The sequence below is a fragment of the Thalia democratica genome, chromosome 8 (genome assembly GCF_965202585.1).
Source record: "Thalia democratica chromosome 8, ktThaDemo2.hap1.1, whole genome shotgun sequence".
In the NCBI taxonomy this organism is placed as follows: Eukaryota; Metazoa; Chordata; class Thaliacea; order Salpida; family Salpidae; genus Thalia; species Thalia democratica.
In genome coordinates this window covers 18,018,247-18,041,978 of record NC_139172.1, presented here as the reverse complement: position 1 = coordinate 18,041,978, position 23,732 = coordinate 18,018,247, and the positions used below count along the sequence as shown (strand labels likewise).

The 23,732-nt window shown below is 24.5% G+C and overlaps 1 protein-coding gene across 2 annotated transcripts; it reads left to right on the top strand.

The window, feature by feature from the left end:
* Nucleotides 1-1,024: 1,024 nt before the first annotated feature.
* Nucleotides 1,025-17,205, top strand: LOC145842400 (anaphase-promoting complex subunit 2-like). 2 transcript variants are annotated; one of them, XM_082949832.1, is made up of 19 exons: nt 1,025-1,158; nt 1,355-1,446; nt 2,211-2,352; nt 2,488-2,633; nt 3,138-3,288; nt 4,474-4,531; nt 4,610-4,720; nt 5,078-5,197; nt 5,546-5,663; nt 7,990-8,189; nt 9,770-9,861; nt 10,296-10,427; nt 11,163-11,225; nt 11,370-11,501; nt 13,360-13,492; nt 13,712-13,808; nt 14,677-14,815; nt 15,295-15,393; nt 16,849-17,205. In XM_082949832.1, the coding sequence occupies exons 1-19, from the start codon at nt 1,030-1,032 to the stop codon at nt 16,954-16,956; spliced, it is 2,262 nt and encodes a 753-aa protein (XP_082805958.1). In that variant the 5' UTR covers nt 1,025-1,029; the 3' UTR covers nt 16,957-17,205. The 2 variants fall into 2 exon arrangements, with proteins under 2 accessions (XP_082805958.1, XP_082805957.1); XM_082949831.1 differs by having other exon boundaries at nt 4,474-4,720.
* The last annotated feature ends 6,527 nt before the right edge of the window (nt 17,206-23,732 follow it).

The window sequence follows — 23,732 nt, the reverse complement described above, 5'->3', positions numbered from 1 at the left end:
TTCAACTAACTAAAGTTTTTTTTTTTCTCTGTGTTAACCTATACCACAGTTCCATGGAACTTTATTATGGTCTGTTTTATTCTTTTTCAGATATTTTTATTTTTATTAATAGCTAGTTCTGATAAATTTAATTGAGATAGTTTGTAAAAGATTAAATCATTTATAAAAGCTGCTCAAAAATTGTAGAAAGAAATATATTTCTAATCAATTCTAGATTATTGATTGTAATATTAAAAAAGTTATTTTAAATTTAAAGTAGGGTAAAAAGTAGCTCTTAACTTAATTATCAAAACAAAAAATTTTACTCTAAAAGAATATGCTTTCTTATTGTAGCTGCAAAAAACTGTGGCCCAGGGGTGGCATTCAAAATTTTGTTTCAACTAATTTAATAAAATTGTAAAAAAAAAAAAAAAAAATTAGTGTTTTTTGTAAATGATAATCTATTGTCTAGTATTTTTTTGCGTTCAAAAAAATTAATAAAACATATGTTTTTTTAAACACATAAAATTGTTTCTTTTTCAACCTGCTTACCCAGGGGTCGGTAGGTCAAAAAGGAACATTTTTTATGTGCTTTAAAAAACATATTTAACGACAATTTTTTTGAGCAAAAAAATTTAGGTGATAGAATATTCTTTAAATATAACACTAAAATTTAATTTTTTACTACTTACATGTTTAATACTTAAAACACTCAAAAATATTACTCAAGGTATAAGCTATAAAATTAAGTAAATTAGATAGATTCCTTTTTGAAGGTGAAAACTAAAAGATACAAAAAAAAATATTAAAAATTAATCTTTGATTTTATTTGAAAGCAAATAATTTATTTTTTTTACAGTAATAACACAACTAATTTTAAAGTCTTTTTATTTCAGTAAACTGTTAGACAATTTTTATAAACACTTTTTTACTAAAACTATTTAACTATAATTTTACTTTACAAAAATTATGTTTGTCTGCATTTCTGTGTTTCTTTTTGTCAGTGTATTAAAGTGTTATAATATGATGTTATTTTATAGATTGAATAAAATGACAACTGCTTTAGCTCAAATAGTTTTACCTGATGATGTGAATCAACTTATTAAAGGGTTACAAACTTTAAACAAGCTTTCATTGTATTCAGAAATATTACTTGTACATTATGATGCTGATTTGCAGGTTTTATTGTTGCTAGCTTAAATTCTTACAAAAAAAAATTATAACCTAGTGTATACTTAATTTTTTAATACTCTTACTTCAATAGATTATGTTGTTTACAAATTCTCAAAATAATAAATTTAAAAATAGCTTTATATCTGAAAAAATAAACCTAATGTTTTGGTACTTGTTGGTTTTAAACAAACTTATTAAATAGACAAATCTACTACCTGCTCTCAAAAGAACTTTGAAAGACGACCACTTTAATTGTGTCAATTCCTTTGGCCTAATAAATTCTTTTCAAAACAAGTAAGACTTGTTAGCTGCAAAGCTTGTTACTTATTACAAAATAAGTTACAAAAACTTGTTAAAAAGCTTATTACTTGTTACAAAACAAGCAAGAATCATTCTACTGAATAAACAGTTAAAGTTAAATCAAATTGATAAAACAAAACTGATTTTTAGTTATAAGTTGATCATACTTAAAATAATTTAACTGTTTTATAAAGAACAAAGATATAGTTTTAAAACAGTTCACAAGTGAATAAAATCATCAAAATTTACTTGTTAACTTTTTTTGTACTTAGTTCTTTTCATACTAAAAATTTTTATTTTTTATTAATACTTATTTGAGTTTCCTGTATATTTGCTTGTTTTAAGTTTAAAGTTAAGAAAACATTAAATAAGTTATATTAAGATTATAAGTTAGAAATTATGTAATCAAAAATATGTTTTTAAGAATAATTTTAAGAAAAAGATGTTACTTACCTATTTAAATTTACAAGATATGTTTTAGACAATTAGGGTTATTTTTTACTTGATTATAAGTTAGTGCTTAGTTTTTGTTTTAATTTTTTTTATTAAAAAAAAATTATTTAAATTAATTAAAAAAATTCATACCCTATCTAATTAGATCACTTATTAAACATAATTTAACTGTAAATTTTTAAAGATTTTTATGTACGAATAAATACATTTTACAAAACCATCTAGCAGTAAGTACTTAAACAAAAAAATAATCCATTTTTAATCAAGACTTTTTTTATTAATTAACAAAGAAAGAAATTTTCAAGGTGGAAAAAATATATTGATGGTAGTCCTGGAAGTGAAAAACTATTTAGTAAATTTGTTCTGAAATTGTCATCTACATTAAAATTGGAGTTGTTTGACTCTTTGAAAGCTCAACTAAAAGACTTATTTTTGTATATACTTAATGTAAGTTTAAGTGTTAGGTTAAATTGATTTCTAAGTAAGTATATACTTTTTGCTTATAGATTATTTCCAATGCAAAAAATAGTGTGATTTAATGTTAAGCAAAAGAATTCATACTTTAAATGTTAAACTTTATAGTACTATTTGGAAGAAACTAATTTGAACTTAGATCAAAGTCCACAATTGATTGAAGAAAGTTCAGGACTTAAAAGACCTGAAAATGATTTGATTTCAAAACGTCATTTTGTAACTTGTATTGCAAAAGACACTATTACAAAACATATGTAAGTCAAATAATTAAGAGTAATTTAAAATACGCTAAGCGTACAATTCATTTGATTTTATAATTTTATTGTAATTTGTTTTTTTAATAGGACGTTTTTACATCGGTACTAAGCTCCTTTACCAATTATTTTTTTTAGCATTTTCTTCTATTAATTAGCATTGTTGTTTCATTTTACTTGTAAAGTATCAATGTCTTATTGATATCTCTTTTGTTGACCATTCTTTCAAGCTTAATTTTAATTTGCTTGTTGAAAAAATGTTCTTCTTGTATATTTAGTTCAATGTAGTGAAATTTATTTTATTCTTAATAAAGTATTACATGCATAAGAAATTTGAAAACAGTTGTATTAATAGTATATGAAGTTGTACAAAATTCTTAGAAGTTTTATTTTAAAGCTAAAGTTATACAAGCTTAAAATTTTTAGGCTGTAAATCCAGTGTTACTTTTAATTCTGAAAAACATCTTAAATAATTCAGACATTCATACTTCTTTTTTCAAATAGATTTCAGTGCAAGTTTTTAGCAGATGAAGTTTTTAATTTTCACTTTATAATGCCAATTATAGTTGGTCCCATTGAAGAATTTATAAAAGCAAGCTGCTGTAAAGAACATGATGAACGACTAGTGGGATTTGAAAACTGTTTTATTAATAAAGTAACTTATTTTGTTTAGTTTTTACTTAAGAAATGGGTATTGTTGTTTATTTATTTTCTTTAAACTGCACATACTAGTATGCTTTTTTCTTCAGTTTAAATTTAAAAAAGGTCAAAGCTAACAAAAATATATTATTAAAAAATACAAATTGTTTTTAGAAATTTAGGGAATAGGAAGGTTGTAAAGAGTTTGTTAAAAAAAATATTTGTTTTATATGAAATCTTAAAGCATAATTCATAAGTCTTTTGTTAAATATTATTAAAATGTTAATCAACTTTTGATATATAGTTATTTCTGTTTAAAATATGAACAAAAAGGTGCAGATTACAATTTTTTTTGTCAGTTTTCTCTATATAAAAAAATTCACTATAAGTCTTATCTTTTTTTTTTGAACCAGAAAGCTCAAATTTTTATTAATAGATAATAATGAAAAATTGAAATTTTTGAAATATTACTAAATGTAGATTTTAGATTAAAAAAAAGACTGTCTTAATTGTTTAAAGTATTAATTAAATTGTTATTATTATAATTATTATTACTATTATCATTATTATTGTTATTTTTTTTTGAAAAAAATGTATTTATGTAATTGAATAATTTTATAAAATTAAAAACTGTTAAGTTAAAAAAATAAGTAAGGAGATAACCGAAACTTTTTTGCTGTTTTGGTTTATGGCTTCTACAGACAACCTATTGAAGTCACTGACTTTCATCCCTTATATTTAAAAGCTACTAAAACTTATTCGATAGCTAAGATGAAACTCTACAAAAAAGCACCTGGTGGATTTATACCCTTTATCTCTTTTTTGAAATTTAAGAAAAAGTTGTTTAGCATTTTTATTTTATTTTATTACTGTTATTAATAGCACAGCTTAATGAATTAAAACGTTCTTATCAAACTACGTAATTTAATCGTAGTTGAATTTGCTTAATAAGAGATTTCTTTTATAGCTTTTAAATTTTTAAATTAGTAAACAATAAAATAAGACAATTTTAGTGTTATTTACTTATTTTTATCCTAATTAAGAACCTACTTAAAGAATATAATTATTTCACTTTATAGATGAATAATTGAAAATAAGATTTTTTTTACTACATAACTTATTGAGTATTATATTTTATATTATCTGACATGTTTAAAATTGTTTATATGTTTGTTTAAATAAAATTTGAAATACTTCATAGGTCAGAGACGAAAAACTCATTCCGTTCTTACAGTATATTACAGCTCATTACAAACCAAGTTCATCATACTTGCCTTCTAAATCTAATATCGAGTTTAATTACAACCAAAATTTGTATAAGCAAAGTAACTGTTTAGATGAAGAGATGTCCCTGCTTAGCTATGAAATACTGAAAAAACAACTCAACTTTATCTTGTATAACTGCTTTACACGTATAAGGATAAAAGAATTTCTGACTATCATTTTAGGTGAGTTCGTAATGTTTACTCTTAGTTAAATTAATTTTTACTTTATATGCAAAATTGGATTGAATAGTTTACAAAGACAATTTAAAAATATAGAAAAATTATCAGTTTATACTTTAAAACAATTTATATTTTATTAGGTCTTCAAATTTAAAGTCATAAAGAAAGTTTTTATGAGTTATTAAAAAATATTTTAATGTATAAGTTAAAAGGCGTACTTTTATTTAGAAATTGTAGACATGTTCTAAAATTATAAACTGAGGCGTTCAAAAAATGCAACTGTCTGCCCAAAGCAAAGTTAAATACTTTTCTAAACTTATCACTAAGTTGTTCAGTTCTATTTTACACATCAGTTTGCAGGCTACCCAGAAACTGAAAACGCCGTTGAAGATGTAAAACTTTGTCTAGAATACACCGGATTGCGACCGTTGCTAATTAAAACTCTCACAGAAGACATAAACAAACGAGTTTTACATCCAGGTTCGTTAATTTTTTTTCCGTCGATAAGTAGATAGTCATAATTACAAATCATACTTAAGTTTAAAATTGACCCCTGGAATACCCACAATAAAATATTAGCTACATCTTATCATAGAAGTTTTTAATAGGTTTTGTTAAAAATATTTTTTTGAGTTAATTATTATTTAAAACCAACAAAAGCTGTAAATGATAAACAAACATTTTTTTCTATTGTGTTGAGTTTTACAAAAAAATTTAAATAAATACTTTGTAAGTTAGAATAAAGTAGTTTTTTTTTGCATGCCTTTCATAACCGGTGTTACGAGAACTATTTGTTTAAAAAGCGCTTAAATTTATGACTTCGTACAGGTACAAAAACGCAGTTCATTATTCAAGTATACATTTCTACTGTTAAGGCGTTAAGAAATCTTGATCCATCAGGAGTTGTGCTTGAAATTGTGCTGGAACCTATGCAAAAATATCTCAAGTTAGTTAGTTTGTTTTAAACTAATTATGATGTTGTTTAATAAAATAGCTTTAGTTTTTAAAACATTTAAAAGTATAGTTGTTATATGATAAAATTTTTGAAAAGTTATGAATGATTATGGATGAAATCAAGACAAAGTTTTATTTGTTTTAATATGATTAAAACTTAGAAATACTTCGTTAAGTCTTTTAGAAAAGTAAAAGTATAACAGCACGAAGTTCCTGTGCACTTCAAACAAAAAGAAAACTTTAAAGTTCAAATAAGCTTTTTCTAATTTCAGGAGTAGTGAGCCTGTTACAAAAAACGGGCCAACTTTTCTAAGAAACTATTACTAACTTCAAAATATAGTCTTATATAAGTCTTCAATACAGTTATATCTTTTTAACTTTCTATTGCTTAGGTAATAAATATTATTATCAATTGTTCTGTTTAAAGTAGAATTATTAATAATTTATTCTGAATTAAATTGCTTATTGATTTATTCAAATTAAATCTTTTTACACCTTAGTTTTAAATTTAAATGCTTTTTTTTTACAATTTACACTTATAATGCTAAATTATATAAAATTTATTGTTTTTTTTTTCATTATCTTGTAACAGATCTTAAAATAACTTTATTAAAAGTTTCATACCTCTTAGTACTTGGTAAATTTCTATACTTTTTTTAGCTATATAATCTGTAATGAAACTAACATTTCATTTTAGTATTTTAAAGCTTGTGAATAAATATGGAATTTTTTGTAACAATAAAAGCTTTTCCAAAACATTTTTCATTATTTTCAAAACAAGCTTTTCCAAAACAATTTTTATAACTCTTAAAACAATTTTCTAAAACAATAAACAATATTGTTTACTTTAAAGGAGTTACATTTATTTCAGTGCTTATAAAACGGAATTTTACTTGCATTTACTTGCAGTAGCAGTAGCAGTATCAGGTGTTTGGTAAAGCTCAAAATGTTGTATTAATAAATGTTTAAGTTTAAGTCTGAAATACTTCGTTTTCTTTAGTTTAAGATACTTCTTGTTACTTGTGTTCAATTGTAGTTTTAGTTAGTGTGTCGTGTGACTATTTTATATTTGTAAATAAACTTTTGTTGACTTTTAAGTATCTTAGATGTATTTATTTTATCTAAAAATATCTATCCCCATTTAATTACCCCTAGCAATTTAGATTGGTTACAATAGACACCACGTCGGGTACTCTTATCGAGACAAATCTATAGCTTACCGATCTATCACTATGTAATGTATCCATTGCTTCTCTTTGCTCTAAATAAGTAGCTGTCTAATTTGCAAGAGCGTACAAAATTGCACGGAGATACTTTTTCTTGAAGACTATTTTGCCCGAGGGCACAAAATTGCACGAATATAAAATTGCACGAAGACACTTTTGCACGAGCAGACAATTTTGCACGGAGGAATTTTTCCACAAACTATTATTATTTTTTTTAATTTCTGAAGAATTATTATTATTTTTTTTTTATTTAGTTTTTTTTTAACTATCACTGTTACCCCTAACCCTTACCCTCCGTCGGTAAGTAATTTTTTTAGTTGTTTTTTTATAATTTTATTTTAATTTTTTTTTCAAATTTTTTTATTTTAACTTTTTTTTTTACTATCACTGTTACTCTTAGTCCTTACCCTTGATCGATAGTTTTTTTTTTTTTTATAATTTTTTTTGTAATAATAATTATTATTAGTAATTTTATATTTTTACTATTACTGTAAACTCTAACTCTCACCCTCAGTCAGTAACTTTTTTTTTTTTGTTTTTTTACTCTCGTGCAAAATCGTCTTCGTGCAAATTTGGCTTCATGCAATTTTGTGCACTAGTGCAATTTTGTTACCGTGCAATTTAGTCCCCTCGTGCAATTTAGACCCGTTCCTACCAAAACAATAGGGTAATCGAGTAGGTTATGCCGACTTTGGAAATATTTTTTTATAAAAAAAAGTATGTATCATTGTTTTTAGCCCAAATGCAGAATATTGACCCCATATGGAAAACCCTGTTATAAACTATCATGAAAAATGATAAAAGCTGTACACTTTAAGTTAAAAAGATACCTAAATATCATTATTACCATTAATTGTGAGATTATTTGCAAATGTATAAGTTTTATTGCTAGGTGAAGCTTTTATTAACACATTGTGATTAATTTTAGGTAATATTAACATATGTTAGCTTTTCTATGTTTAAAATTTTTTTGTTGGACATTATAGAATGATAACAAATATTCTACAACTAAGTTATTTTTATTGTTCTATATATGTTTGAAATATGTTTTATTTACTTTTTAAGTAGACAAACATTGTTTTTTAATTTCAGAAACAGACCTGATTCGGTGAAGCAGATTATGAACGACCTTTTGAACCAATCGGAAGGCGAAAAAGGAGATTTGGCCATCGAGCTGACCAATCAAGTTCAAGAGAACAAAACAGGTCCCAAGCAAAGCTGGTGGCACCAAAAAGTCTCGGTATCCCCTTTTGACTGGAACCCTGATCCAAGAGAGTCGGATCCGTTGAAAGGTCTGGTTTTATCAGTGTATTATTCAGTGTATTATTCAGTGTATTATCAGTGTATATTTATCAGTGTAAATCAGTGTATTGCTTAGCAGATTAAAATCAAAGGCTTTTTTTTTTTATAAAAAATACTATCGCAACTTTTGTTTCATTGCTTAATAGTATAAATAGATGTTTTATTGCCTATTATCTTTTGATAATAAATTTTTATTTAAAGTAATTTTAATACTTAAAAAATCACTTTAGTAATTTAGAATACTTTTTTGTTTTATGTATATATAGGACACAATAATACTATGTTTTATTACAACCTGTAAACAAAGTCTAAAATATATTTTTGCTATGACTTTTAGGTAGTGTCATCTTTATGATAAGAAAAGAAGGCTCATTCCTGTAATTAAAAATGTTTGATAGTTTTTTTTTATTTTAATATTTTATTATCATATTATCTACTTAGATATTTAATAAATAGATCTTTCAAAGTAATTTTTAAGTTTTAATAGTTTTATATTTCTAGGCTAAAATTGTTTTTTTTTTCTGTTAAGTGATGGTTTAGTTATTATTTGATTGAAATTAGTATGTTAAAAACTAATCAGTTTTTTACTACGTTATTGATTTTATTTCGTTTTATAACCGTGTTTAAAATTTAGTCAGAAAACAGTTCTAATTTAAACTAGCTTTTAGGATCATATTAATTTTTTTATAAAATAATTGGGTCGTTTTTAAAATTCTTTGTTAAAAATATTTTAAAAATAATTAAGTTTTTAATTTTTATTCAGAAGTATAAAAAAAAAACAACTTAAAACAGTTTAGTATTAATACCTTTGAGTTTTTCTTCTTATAAAACTTGTTAACCTTGTTTTGCTTTAGAAATAAAAATTAGCATTACTTATCAATGATTTGAAAACACTAAAAGTTGAACAAAATAAAATTATATATACTATAGTGTAATAGTAAATAAATTCATTAACGGTTATGCTAAAAGACCTGGAGTCCTTGAATAATCTAGAATTTAACAATTTAGGCGAAAAAATCTGGAATTTGAGAAATTTTGAAACAAATCTGAACTTTCGACCAAAAATCACTAAAAAACAAAGAGTTTTAAACTGGTTTTACATATTAAGTAACAAAACTTGGATTAGGTACAAAAATTTTATCATATGGACAAAAAAAAATTATCATTTATTTTTTTTTCATTAAAAAACACATTTAAAGAAGCTTTACAGTATTTTTTTAATGTTCTTATATTATTAGAAACAGGTTTTACCTTTAATTTAACTTTATACTTGAAATAGACCTAAAACTTGTTTTTAAAAACGTGGAAGATTTTCAGAAAATCTGGAAGAAATTTACAAAAAATTTTTGGCAACCCTGCATAAAATGGTAGAAAAGTCATAGCTAACGATTTTTATAAGTTTTTAAGAACAGTTTTAGTTTTAAGAAATTTTAAGGTTTAGTTTTTAAAATTGCATTTTTGTACTAGTTAATCATCTTTAAGAATGTATGAACAATAATTTTGCTCAGTAACAATTTATTTAATGACAGTTTTTTAAACTCAATATTATATTTTTGAAATATTATTACAGTGTCATCTGTGTACAATACAAGGGAACAAGATATAGTTTCGCTGTTTATCAGTATGTACGGAAGCAAGGAAAAGTTTATCAAAGAGTATCAAGTATGAAATTTTTAGTTTGTGAAAACTAATTATGCAATTTATCAAATACATTGATTGTTTTTTGAAATTTATACATTTTAAAATTTACATAAATTACACTTTAAATATTTTAAATGTTTTGTATTGCTCTTAAGTTAGGTTACATTCTAACTGTCCTCATGAAAAAATTGTTGTCTAGTTTATTCTAATTACAAATTTAGCTCATTAAGTTCCAATACTTTAAAAGTAAAAAGTTTGTAGTTTTATTGCGCTAATTCAAAAAGAATTTCAGCCTTATATTAAATTAAAATGAAATAAATAAATTAAAATACTTAAAACAATAATTTTTTATCCTTTTGAGTTACGCATGATCTAAAAATTGCTTTGCAATATATATTTTCCGAAAAAATCAAATTCGCACTTTTAAAAATAACTTTTTTTTTACTCACACACAGAAATTGGTCAGTAAAAGACTGCAACAGGCTTGGTTTAACGGGGAAGACGAAGCCGCTGAAATTAGAAATTTAGAACTGTTTAAGATCAGATTTGGCGAAGAAGAAGTCAGCAAATGCTCCGTCATGTTCAAGGTTCGTGATGTTTGTTATGATTTTTTACTCTGCTTCATTAGACTTCAGCGTTATCTATCAAAGCGCTTTTCGGTATGCTAGTTTTAATAAGCGTTTCAAAAGCGAATTCTACATTGTAGCTACCCTTTTGTTATCACCTATCTTGACACCTGTTTAGTATCTATCTAAGTTAAACTAGAAAGATTTGGGACTGAACATTTGTTATCACTTCTAAAAATTAACAAATATTTTAATAATCTCAGCTTTTCTGAGTATTTAGTATTCATTATACAATATATTTTTGTAGTTTGAAACTACTTTAGTGCTTTTTTTCATTTTTTTATGAATTTTTTAAAATTTTAAGTGATCTGAAAGTCGTGAAAAAATTTAAGTTTTCTAAAATCCAGTTAAAATCCGTTCTTTATTAAACATTATAATACAAATATCAAAAGTAGATAGCAAAAAAAAAACATCATCACTAAACTAAAACGTACAAATATCAATACTTGGTTTTATCCTTATTAGGCAGACATAGTCACAAAGAACATGTATAAGTCAAACAAAACGTGCTTAAATACCTTTTTGAGGGTCATTCGGGATAATTGACGCAATTAAATAATAACAATTTAAGATTTAACTATAAAAATTACGCTATCTCACAAAACATAACTTTCGCATAGTTTATACAAAATAGTTTAGCCTTACTACAAAAATATTTTTTATTGAATTCCGACTAACTTTTCCTTTGTTTTTCAGGACTTTGCAGACAGCAAACGAATTTTCAGTAACTATGAAAAAAGTGATAAAGCTCAAAATGAAGTAAGCAATTTTTGAATTATATTAAACATAATTTGGTAAACAACTTTTAAACACTGCTTTAATTTTATTAAATATTAAAATTCATGATTTTGATTTCTTTCATAGCTTAGCTTTTTTGTTTTAACAAACACAATTTTTTTAAAGGATAGTGTAGTGTCAAGACCGTTTGTAATTTCTGAAGAGTTTTGGCCCCAAATGCAAGACAGTGAACTTGAATTACCTGAAAAAATACAAAAATCATTTGATATATTTAAGGAAGAATTCACTAAACAAAAGGTTAATTTTTAAGTTCAATGCACTTTTACACAGTTTATAAAAGATTTTCCAACTATATTCAATAATTTAAGTATTTTGTTGTAATTGATTTTATATTAGAAGTAACAAAAGACTAAAAAAATAATTAAGAAGGCAATTAACTTACATGCATTTTCTATTTGATAAGTATTTACCTCAACCTACCTTGAATAGTTTTTTATTTATGTTTGATATTGAAAACTGCACTTTTAGACAAATTTTAAACATTGCTCCTTATTTGTTATAGATAAACTTTTGATACATGAATAGTATTTTTTTGTTTAAAAAACGGCTCAGTAATTTATTGAACTTTTTTTTAAACATACTAAACAACGCAAGTAAGTTTAAATGTTCTTTTTATTAAATATTGTTTTTGAAATAGCACTTTCAGGAAGTTGCAACTATAACTATTTGTATAGATTTTAAAACCCAAAATAACTTTTGAGATATAGCTGGTCAAAGTCGGAGAATACAATAGATTCCTTATGGGAGACTTAAACTAAAACAGTAAATAACTAGAAATTACTAAAAATCTACCTCCTCCTATGTTTTTTGAAGTAATTACCTCAAAATTTCAGGAAATGTTTCTTGCAATATTTAAAAAAAATGTTAGAATCAAATTTTAAAAGATTAAAAATTAAAAATTTTATGACAAAAATAGCAAAAAAAACAGTTTTTTTTGTTTATTTTTTTTGTAGTTTTTTATAGTTTTTTTTTGTTCTGAAAGAATTTTCTAAATATTGCAAGGAAAACTTCTTAAAAGTTTTAGATAATTATCTCAAAAAACGTAGGAGGAGATAAATTTTTAGTGTCTTTTTTTACCTTTTTAGTTTGCACCTCCCATCAAAAACCTATTGTAGTCTCCGACTTTGAGATTATATATTTTTTAAATATTATTCTGAGATTTTAAAATGTGTAAAAAACAACATGTAGCTTAGTTAAAACTAAAAAAAGAGATCAAATTGTGAAAAAAGTGATTCACCCCCTAAGCCCTCAAGTATATAACATTAAGTTTAATTATTTTTATAATATTTTAAATTTTTTTATATAAAACACTATTTTCAGGCACTAATAAAGCTAAATATTAGAAATAAAAATAAATAGTTAATACTAACTTAGGGTTGCCACTTTACCTGGAAACCTGGAAAAACCTGGAATTCGACAATTTAGGCAAAAATAACCTGTAAAAACCTGGAAATTGAGAAATTTTGAAAAAAACCCTGGAAAAACCTGGAATTTTGATCAAAATACCTGGAAAAACCTGGAATTTTTAATAATTTTAACATTTTTAATAGTAAAATTTCGATTTGACACAAAAAATCTATCATATAAATAAGATTTTTTTGTCATCTTCAAAAATTTTTTTTATTAAAAACGTATTTAAAATAACTTTACATATGTTTTCAATGTTTTTTTACTATTTAAGACAGTTTTGTACCTTAGACACTTTTAACTAAAAATAGACCCAAATTGTGTACTTTTAAAAACTTAAAAAAAATTTGGAAAACCTGGAAAAATTTTTGAAAAAACGAGTGGCAACCCTGCTAACTACATAAAAATGTTTTACTAATTATCAGTAATTTCTTTACACATTTTTACACTCTAAGGTTTACTGGCCTAGAATATACTCTTATTATTATTATTATTATTATTATTATTATTATTATTATTATTATTATTATTATTATTATTATTATTATGATTATTATTATTATTATTATTATTATTACTATTATTATTATTATTATTATTATTATTATTATTATTATTATTATTAAATACATAGAACTTTAAAGTTTACTTTAATATGCAAGGTATTTAATAAGTATATTTCTCACAGCCTTCTCGTTTATTAAAAATAAAGAAAAATATTGGACTAGTTGAGCTAGAGCTAGAATTTGCTGATAATGTAACAAAGTCTTACAAAGTCACCCCAATGCTCGCTTCAATTATTTCGTGCTTCGATGATAATGGTTCGTTTTAAATTTAAATGTTGAAAAGAGTATAACACTGTCCAAAAGCAGCTGTTAGATAATTACATCTTTATCGTTTAAAATGTGTTAAATTTCATATATTATTTTTTTTAATATATTTTTATTAAAAAGCTTTATTTTGTTTTATTATAAACTTTTTATAAACTAGGTATACTTGTGAATTAATGAAGGTTATAGTAGTTTTACAATACATTTTAGATAAACGGAAGTTGAGTGAACTGAGTGAAATTTTAAAACTAACTCCGACTTTAATCCGCAAGAAAATTGTTTATTGGGTACAGCAAGGAGTGATTAGGTGTGAAATAGTTTTCAAATTGTAACTTATCCAATTTATTAAAGTTAAAAAAATTATTTGCCTCTTTTTTTTATTTAAAAATTATTATTATTTTTAATTATTATTAAAATTTGTTTTTACAAACACTAAAGATTTTTTAGATATTGAAATTTTTATTAGTAAATGCAAATAATTGATATAAAAACAATAAATTTAAAAAGTCATATAACATTTTAAATTGATTTATTACAACACAACTATTCAGATTAGTACTTTCTTTTATAGGCTTGTTTTTATTATTATGAAATACCTAAATATTTTCATGATTAAAAATAAATTCTAATAAATATATTTTATTCTATTAGTTTTAAAAAAAAAATTTCAGACGTTTTTACTACATTATTTGAAAGCAAGTTCCAAGAAAATTAATTTTATAACATCTTTAGAACGTTTATTTAAGTTTATTGATATCTATGCTTAAATTTTGTCGGAAAAAATTACCTTTGATATAAAAAAAAAACAACGAGTGCTTAAGTTGTTTACAACTGTTATAAAGCTTTTTATTCTTAAGATATGTGTTAAGCTTTGAAACAATTCTAAAAATTTTAAAGACTACTTGTTTTTTTAATTATAAATATTAATCTCTGCGTTTGCATTGAGAACTTTTACATTTGTCAATTAAAAAAATTATTCCAAACTATCTGTGAAATTAAAACAAATTTTATGTTAAAATTATTTTAAATTATTTTTTTGATTAAAAGGTATATCCCAACAAATGACAAACTCTTCGTATGCTTATGTAAAACTAGTTTGTTCTAAACAGTTAGTTCTCTATCATCAAAACCTTAGTAAACTTTGTAGAAACTTTGTTAATCAAATGAATTTATAGGTCAGTGAAGGGTGAAGCAGACACTTACGCGGTAAATGACGTCATAAGCAACGCGTCATCTGCAAACGACGAGGTTCCAATGGATAAAGAGGATGAGGACGAAGAAAAGAATGAAGAGAAAATAAAAGAAGACGAAGAAGTTGTTAACTTTTTTAAATTTTGTTTAGTGCCGATCTCATAATTATATTTAGTCTGAAGTTAATTTAGTTTTTAGTAATAAATGCTGTGCTTAAAACTTTTAGTTTATCACGGAAACCAAAAAGTTCTTCTTAATTCCATATTCTTGTTTGATTGTAAATGTTCAAAAAATCTTCTTTTTTTTTTTTTTCAAACTCAAAATTTCTACAAACTTTTGTCGATATTTAAATAAAATAAGAAATCTCTCATGTAACTTCTTAAATTAATTTTTGACAAAATTGAGTAGATCTACTTTCCCAGTTCATTTCGTTTAATCATATCAGTTTTCCCTTAGTTAAGTTTGATCAAATCACTGGTCTCTACTTTTACGAAGGGTATAATCTGTATACAATTTCTTAAATTAAAATTAATTGTTGATGATTTAAAAACAAAGTTAAAATATCCTACTTTTTTTTATGTTTATTTTTCTACACTAAACAGATGATGTGGAACTACATGTGCGGAATGTTCCAGAACTTCGGTAACACCGTGTTTACTATCGAAAGATTGCGAAGTATGATGAGCATGTTGCTACCTGATGTTTGTTTTGTTTGTTTATAGCATTAATGTTTTAAATATCATTTATTTTGTTTATTTAATTTTTTAAGTACATTTATATTTGTTATTTAAATGTTGTTTACTACAAAAATTTTAACAGCTATAACTTAGTTTAAGATTTATTCTTTTTGTATAAAGGTAACTTACTATTTAAAATATGTATGATAAATAAACATAACGATCTAAATTTTCAATGCTCTTTTTTTTTGCAAATTTGCTTGATTTGTTTATTAAGAAAGTTTTATATTAGTTAATCAATTTTTTTATATTAGAATAATTAAAAGTTTCTTTGTAAATAAAACCGTATGGGAATCTTTGTGTATATTATACCAAAGTTCTTTTAACATTTGTTTTTAACGATTTTGAATAAACTTAAAATTAATCGAATAAAAACATTTGGAAGGTAATCTTAAAATAAAAGTTGCATTGGGTATGTTTTAGATTAAAACTTTAATAAAACTTATCTTTTAAATAAAACCTGGTCAGTGTTCATAATTGTTTGAAATTTACTTAAAATTCTATCCAAAATGCAGCTATTATATTATGAAAAAAAGGTATTTATAATTAAAAATATAAAGTTGATAGATATTTATGTTTTAATAAAAATTATTTTACGCTTAGAAATTTAAAAACATGTATTTTGTAGTTTGTAACCAACAACTACATCTAAAATTTTAACCAAATATAATATATAGTTTTATATACCACAGATGTTTTTGTGTCAAAACTTTATTCCGACTAACGGCTACTGTCTACTTATGTACTTATTTATTTCACAACATGTACATATACAATCACAAACACTTACAAGTTTAATACTTCATGTTTTTAAGCTGCATAAATTATTGATTATTTTGTTAAATTTATTATGACGTAACATTTCTGCACAACTTAATTTAGTTTTCATTTTTAAAAACTTGCTTATTCTTGGGACTTTTTTGAGGTTAGTACCTACTTTTATTAAATTTTTAATTTTTGTAGACAATTTTATACTTTTATGTTTTTATTCCAAACTTTGTTTTTAAACCATAAAGTTCGTTTATAGTTACTACCCACATAAACATTATACATAATTATACATGCTTTTTTTTTCTAATGTGTGTTAATATTTTATAGACTCCGTAGATCTGTTCTTAAATTTATTTGAGAGCAGTGAAACGCCGTTAGTCGGAATAAAGTTTTGACACAAAAACATCTGTGGTGTATATTCCGATAAGTTTAACTTATCAGGATCTCCATGATTTAACGCCTTTTAACGTTACATCTTATAATTTTATATATGTATTTTTAACTGCAATAATTTAATTTTTTCTAACTAAAATAAATCAACTAAAATAATCACAAGTTTTTTTATTTAATTCATCAACTTAAAAAGAGATTATTGTTTTAAAAGAAACTTATTTAAAGGTTATTTCATATCTTCATAATTTCTTACAGAGTGATCAGAATTTGTTGCCAGGACTGCTAAACAGAAAAGTGATGGAAAATAAATTAACTTTCACAATGCAAGGAAGAGAAAAAAGTTACAGACTTGTTACAGACTAGCTTTATATGCTTTAATTTATTTTAAACTTATTCTTCAACAGTTATTATTTCAAAAAATGATCTTATTAAGAGTTCACAGTTATTAAAGTTGTAAAGGTTTATAAAAAATTATTTGGGCTGAACGCATTAAACAAAGTTTACTTACAACTGATAATACTGCTACTTTGCTGTTGCACTAAAAGTTTTTTAATAAAATTGTTTAATAATATTTAATAATATTTACATAACTCTTTTTTATAAAAACAAATAAACTAGTAAATAAACTGTCGTAATAAAAAAATTATATCATTGGTAAAGTTGATGTGATAAAAATTTTAAATCAAATAAATTATATACTAATTTATGTGTACATCGTGTTTAATTTTTTCTGATAAAAAAACCGAGTTTAAAAAATTTTAAATGCAAAAATATAAGTAACTAACGAATTATTCTATAATAAAACGTATTTTAAATAAATTAAAACTTTTATAGCTAACAGACTAATATGTGCATTAGGTAAAACTTCATCAAAGAAAAAGCTAGTTGATTGGCCTACTTTCTATTAGTTATCTCTTTTGACATCGTTGTAACTTTTATATAAAGGTATTACAGACCGACTGCTGTCATCCACCAGTAGCGTAGAAAAACGCTTTAACAGTTTACTTTCTGAAGCTTTAAGGTTTTTCTTCCCGAGATGTCTTGGTTGCACTGTTTAGTAAAGCATTTTAATCCTGAGTTCAATGGCTAACTGTGCTAGAATGTATAATTTTTGACGTAATTTACCTTTATTACTTGTGTTGATTTATGAACATTTAGTTATTTACTTATTGAAAAAAAAAATTATACAGTAATCTTCCTTTGTTGTACCAACATATGTTTCTGTGTGTTAACGAATTAACACACTTCAACTAGGTTTTTAATGGAAATAATAACTAATTCAAATCTATATTTTGAATAGTTATTTACTTATAGTGAGATTTTAATTATTATTCAAACTTAATTAAACCTGTGCTAGCCTGAAATCTCTATTATTTGTTTTAAGCCGTCAATGTATCACTCAAATAGCCAAGATTCCAATAAAAAGCTTTTGGTCAAACCATACATGATTTTTAAGAAAACACAGAACAGTTGTCTCTCTCATCCTAACAGCTGCTATAATAAAATATGTGAAAATGCATTTAAAACTTACGAAACATTATTTTTTTTTCATGATAAATTCTTTCAAATTTTTGTTTAAATTAATTATTGCCTGTTTTAGTTATTAATGCTATTTAACTGATGATAAAAAATGACTATTTTGTAAATATATTTTTAGCTTAAAGTTATACACTTGATAATTATAATTTATTATTTAAAAGCTTTAATTAGTAAACTAAGTTTCGGTCAAAGAAAACCGAAACTGTTTACTAATTGTTATCTCGAACGAATAAATTATACCAATTGTCCTGTAGAAGTAAAGATCTTTGAATATTGTTTTCAACAAATCTGAACATATAATACCTGAAAATTAAGTTAGCAAAAATATTTGATCATACTAAATCGATCATCAGACTTTCCCCGATACTTTCTTTGATGATACAGGCCTTATAACACCAAAGTTTAGCAACATATGATTATTTGATTTCAAACCAAGCTGTTTATAAATATTTAATTTTAAGATAAAATAAATAAAAATGGTAAAAAATATACTTAAATATAATAAAAAACTGTTTAAAAAGTTAATTTTTTAAGTTAGTTCTTTAAATATTTGTAGTTTTATATATAATTTATATCTACGGCTAAAGCATAAAGATACTAGCATAAGTTGCAATGTGATTGTTGGAAGAAAAAAAAGTGTGTTTATAAAGCCATAGTAAGATTAAAAAGTAAATTTTGTTGTAAATGTTAGCTATATAAATGAATATTAATATATGAGATTGGTAAAAAGTTGATTTGGTTTGAAAAAATAACTTATAATAGCATGAACTAAATAAACTAAAACTGTAGCAAAAAATAATAATCAATATACTGTTGAATATTTAACTATATAAAAAGTAAATAATCAAACTACAATAGTACTTTTAAACTGCAGGTTGAAAATAATTTATGAAAGTCGCAATTTTTTAAAGCTGTAAAATATAATGTTTAATAAACATAAAATGTAAATAATGATATTGTTTTTAATTAGTTAAGTTTACAATAACCGAAAGGTTTTTTCGTGCACCGGCTCATTGGACCAAATATTTTGAGCACTTTTTTTGTCGTTCAATAAACAGTTATATATATGCTTTTTGTAGATTATTTGTTAATTAAAAAGATAGGTTTAAAAGAAACAAAAGAAAGGTACAATGCAAAAAAAAATATAACTTATGCATATGTATATATATATAACAAAATTGCAGAAAAATAAACTTTTCTTGATACAACTTTTTCTGTGTTCAACACGCGTCCTCAACCAAGTATTCTATTTAATTAAAAGCAAACTTTTAAGTACAGTAACAAAATTATATAAACTATATATTACGTAATATTAGAATAATTAATTAGTGAGTTTTGAACAACATTGAAAACACATTTTATATAAATTGTTTTCGGTAATATAAACATCAGTTTGCAATTCATTTCTTTTGTTTAAAGATTCTGATTTTTTAATGTTTAAAATTTTTCCGCGTTGCATAATTTACATCCATTTTTTAAACTGTATCTGTTTTTTGTTCTTGTTAATATTTCCCAGTAAATTTCAAAGTTATTTCTGTTATTTTTGAGTTTGCAAATATACTGTGATAAAGTTGTCGCATTTCCATGTTTTTCATGTTAAAAGCTGTACCTTTGTTTTGTGTAACGATCTATGAACGTAAGTCCAGCGGAGCAAACATAAAACTTGGTTTTCAGTTTTCACGGAGCTTTATAAATCAGATTTTGCGTTTTACATTTATCATTAACCGGACACTCTTGCTTTCTACAATCACACATTCGCTTCTCTTTCTCTTGCGTGTCTAACATCTTTCGATTGAGTGTCTTTACTAGTTGTCTCATACTTGCATACAGGAATAGGAAACTTTTAGTGTCTTCCTGTTAAAAACTTTGCTATATGGATGATCTTCAGTAAAGTTTTTATCCACAATCTCTAGGAATCGTTTTCCTACCCTTGTTGCTACACTCTTGCAGTATGGAGCATTAAAATGTAGTATATTTCTACTTATTTTTTTCTTGTTCTTACTCTTCTCGTATTTTTGGCTATAGGCTAATTCGTGATCATATCCACTTGCTTTTATAGACTCCTGGTTGTATATATATATATATATATATATATATATATATATATATATATGTATATTTATCTAGTTATATAAAAACTATAATTTATACAGCTGTTTCACACATAAAATGTAAAATTTCATGTGATCGTCAGTAAGTTACAGTTTATTATAATAGTAAACAGAAATTTAGAATTAGAAAATTTTTATAATAATTGTGACGTAGTAATGGTACAGTTTATTGTACGATTAGCTGAATTTGAAATAATACGCTGTGAATGTTAATTTATGTTTTTTAGGAAAGTTTAGAAAGGTTATTTTGGAAAAATGTTTTAAGCTATTAGAAAATTTTTTTAGACTGTTGGGAAAAATATTCTAAAATACTCGTGTTTGCCGCTTCGATTTTATTTTGTTTTGATATTTAGTTGGTTTTGATTTTGTTAAAAAAGTATTTTTGATGATGGATGCATATGTTTTGTCTTTCGCTTTTCTTGTTTAGTGTTACGTTCTTATCTGATTTATCGATTTCTATTTTTTCAAAGTTACAAAGTTTGCAGCCGAATTTAGTATTGAATTTTGATTTTGTCCTGTTTAATATTTCCCATTTAATTTTGTAGTCCAATTATTACCCCCTACAAATACTAAAACAACTACCCGAAGCAATAAACAGAAGACTAATAAAACTACCTAACAATGAAGAATCCTTTAATAATGTAAAAAATGAATACCAAAAGGCATTAAATTCAGCCAATTATAAAGACACCTTAAAATACGATAAGACCACCTTACCAAAAAGAAATTAATAATAAAAGAAAAAGAGACATAATATTTTTCAGCCCACCATTTAGTCTAAATGTTAGTTCTAAAAAAGGCAAACAATTCTTAAATCTGATTACCACATCATTTGACAAAAACCAACTATACAATAAAATATTCATCCGCAACACAACTAAAATATCCTACAGTTGTACCAGTAATTTCAGAAGTAATATGTTAGCACACAATAACAAAATATTAAACAAAAACAATATAGACGATAAAAGCACCATAAAAGATAAACTTTGTAATTGCCGTAAAGAACCTTGCCCTTTAAACAACCAATGCCTAGTGTCAAATATAATACATATAAAGCAACAATAACATAAAATAAAACAACAAAACAGTACTTTGGATCCACAGGAGAAACTTTCAAACAAATATACAGAAACCACAAGTCATAATTCAACAATATAAACAAAAAACATACAACGGAACTAGCGAACTATATATGGAACTTAAAAGACAGCGATACAGACTACAAAATTAAATGGGAAATATTAACCGGGACAAAATCAAAATTCAATACTAAATTCGGCTGCAAAATTTTTAACTTAGAAAAAATAGAAATCGATAAATCAGATAAGAACATAACACTAAACAAAAAAAGCGAAAGACAAAAAATATGCATTCATTACCAAAAATACTTTTTTAGCAAAATTAAAAACTAACTAAATATTAAAACATAGTAAAATCCATGCCGCAAACACGAGTATTTTATAAAACATTTTTTTCCAACAGTTTATAACACCTTACTAAAAGTTTAAAACATATTTCTAATATAACCTTTTTTAAACTAACTAAAAATGCATAAATTAACAAGCACAGCGTATTTTTCAAGTTCAGCTCTAAACGTAAAATAAGCTGTGCTACGACTATGTCATGATTATTATTAAACAATTTCAAAATCTTCATTTCTGTTTACAACTGTAATAAATTTTAGCTTACTGAGGAGTACATGAAGTTTTATATTTTATGTACGAAACAGCTGTCTAATCTATTGTTTTTATATAATTAGATAAATACTTTGCTCCAATTTAATTTGTCGAGCACTATCGACCAGAAATTTTTATAAATCCTTAATATATGTATATATATACATTTATGTAATTATATAAAAACTATAATTTATACAGCTGTTTCACACATGAAATGTAAAATTTCATGTGCTCCTCAGTAAGCTACAGTTTATTATAATAGTAAACAGAAATTTAGATTTAGAAAATTTTTATAATAATTGTGACGTAGTAATGATACAGTTTATTGTACAGTTAGATGAATTTAAAATAACACGCTGTAGTTGTTAATTTATGCATTTTAGGAAAGTTTAAAAAGGTTATTTTGGAAAAATGTTTTAAGCTGTTAGAAGAAATTTTTTTGGACTGTTGGAAAATTTTTATAAAATACTCATATTTGCTGCTTAAATTCTATTTTGCTTTAATATTTAGTTGGTTTTAATTTTGTTAAAAAAGTATTTTTGATAATGGATGCATATGTTTTGTCTTTCACTTTTCTTGATTAGTTTTATATTTTTATCTAATTTTTCGATTTCTATTTTTTTCTAAATTACAAAGTTTGCAGCCGAATTTAGTATTGAATTTTGATTTTGTCCTGTTTAATATTTCCCATTTAATTTTGTAGTCTGTATTGTTATCTTTTAAGTTCCATATGTAGTTCGCTAGTTCTGTTGTGTGTCTTTTGTTAATTTTGTTGAATGATGATTTGTGGTTTCTGTAGTTTTATATATATGTAGATATATATATAATTAATTCAAATGGCGATTTTAAAAATTCTGGAACATATGTTTCACAAAGCTTTATATTTTCATAAAGCTTTGATCATCAGCCAGTTAAATTCAAAATAAAAAGCACTGTACTAAACAAAGATACAAAAGTTATGCAAAAAAACAAAAAACAGTATGACGTAATATTGTACATTACAAATATTCAGTACAAAAATCGATCTACCTTCTAACTAATCAAACAACTAAAATTAACGAAAACAACAGTTAATTGACTATAAAATGCTTCAAAATTTGTTGTGTTTTAAGAGAAGCTTTTTTATATGTCGACAAGACGATATAAATTCGCTTCTCTTATTTAAACAACCTTCCTTTTTTAACGCATACATAACGGCTGTTGATTCTTTTAAGCACAGCCTACAAACAGGGTTGTTACCATGTGCTATTGGCTGTGCTCTTTTTATCACCTCCCAAGTTAATTTAAAATCAATGTTTTTGCGCTTAAGGCCGCAAACATACTTCGAAAGCTCAGTTTCATTTTTGTATACACCACCTTTAAAGGATTTTTTATGGTTGGCATACCGAAATCTGAATTGAGTGGAGCATAAGCCGATGTAGAACTTCTTTTCAAGGTCAGAGTTAACTGTTGCCTTGTAAATAATGTTCTCTGACCGGCAATTGCCCCCCTTCAAATTGTATTTACAGCCACCGGCGCAATTACACTGATTTTTGATTGAATTACTTTTGTTTAAAATCCTTTGATTATGTGACTTGATTAATCTCTCCAAATTCGCCATACATGAATAACTGATTCGCATATTATGTTTGTTAAATATCTTTGATAATGGGTTATTTTTGTTGAAATGTTTTTTTACTAGATTTATAAATTCTCTGTCGATGTTTGTTTTAACTGAAGTACAGAATGGGGGATTATACCAAATTATATTTCGCTTTCTTTTACTTTTATTGGTCGTTTTGTTTTTTTGCTCCGTTGTTTCAAAATT

Bases quoted from the DNA above. Each gene is read 5' to 3' on its own strand.
- LOC145842400 (XM_082949831.1), top strand. From the start codon at position 1,030: ATGACAACTGCTTTAGCTCAAATAGTTTTACCTGATGATGTGAATCAA. The intron at 5,664-7,989 runs GTTAGTTAGTTT...TTTTAATTTCAG, and splicing joins CCTATGCAAAAATATCTCAA to AAACAGACCTGATTCGGTGA. The intron at 13,493-13,711 runs GTTCGTTTTAAA...AATACATTTTAG, and splicing joins TTCGTGCTTCGATGATAATG to ATAAACGGAAGTTGAGTGAA.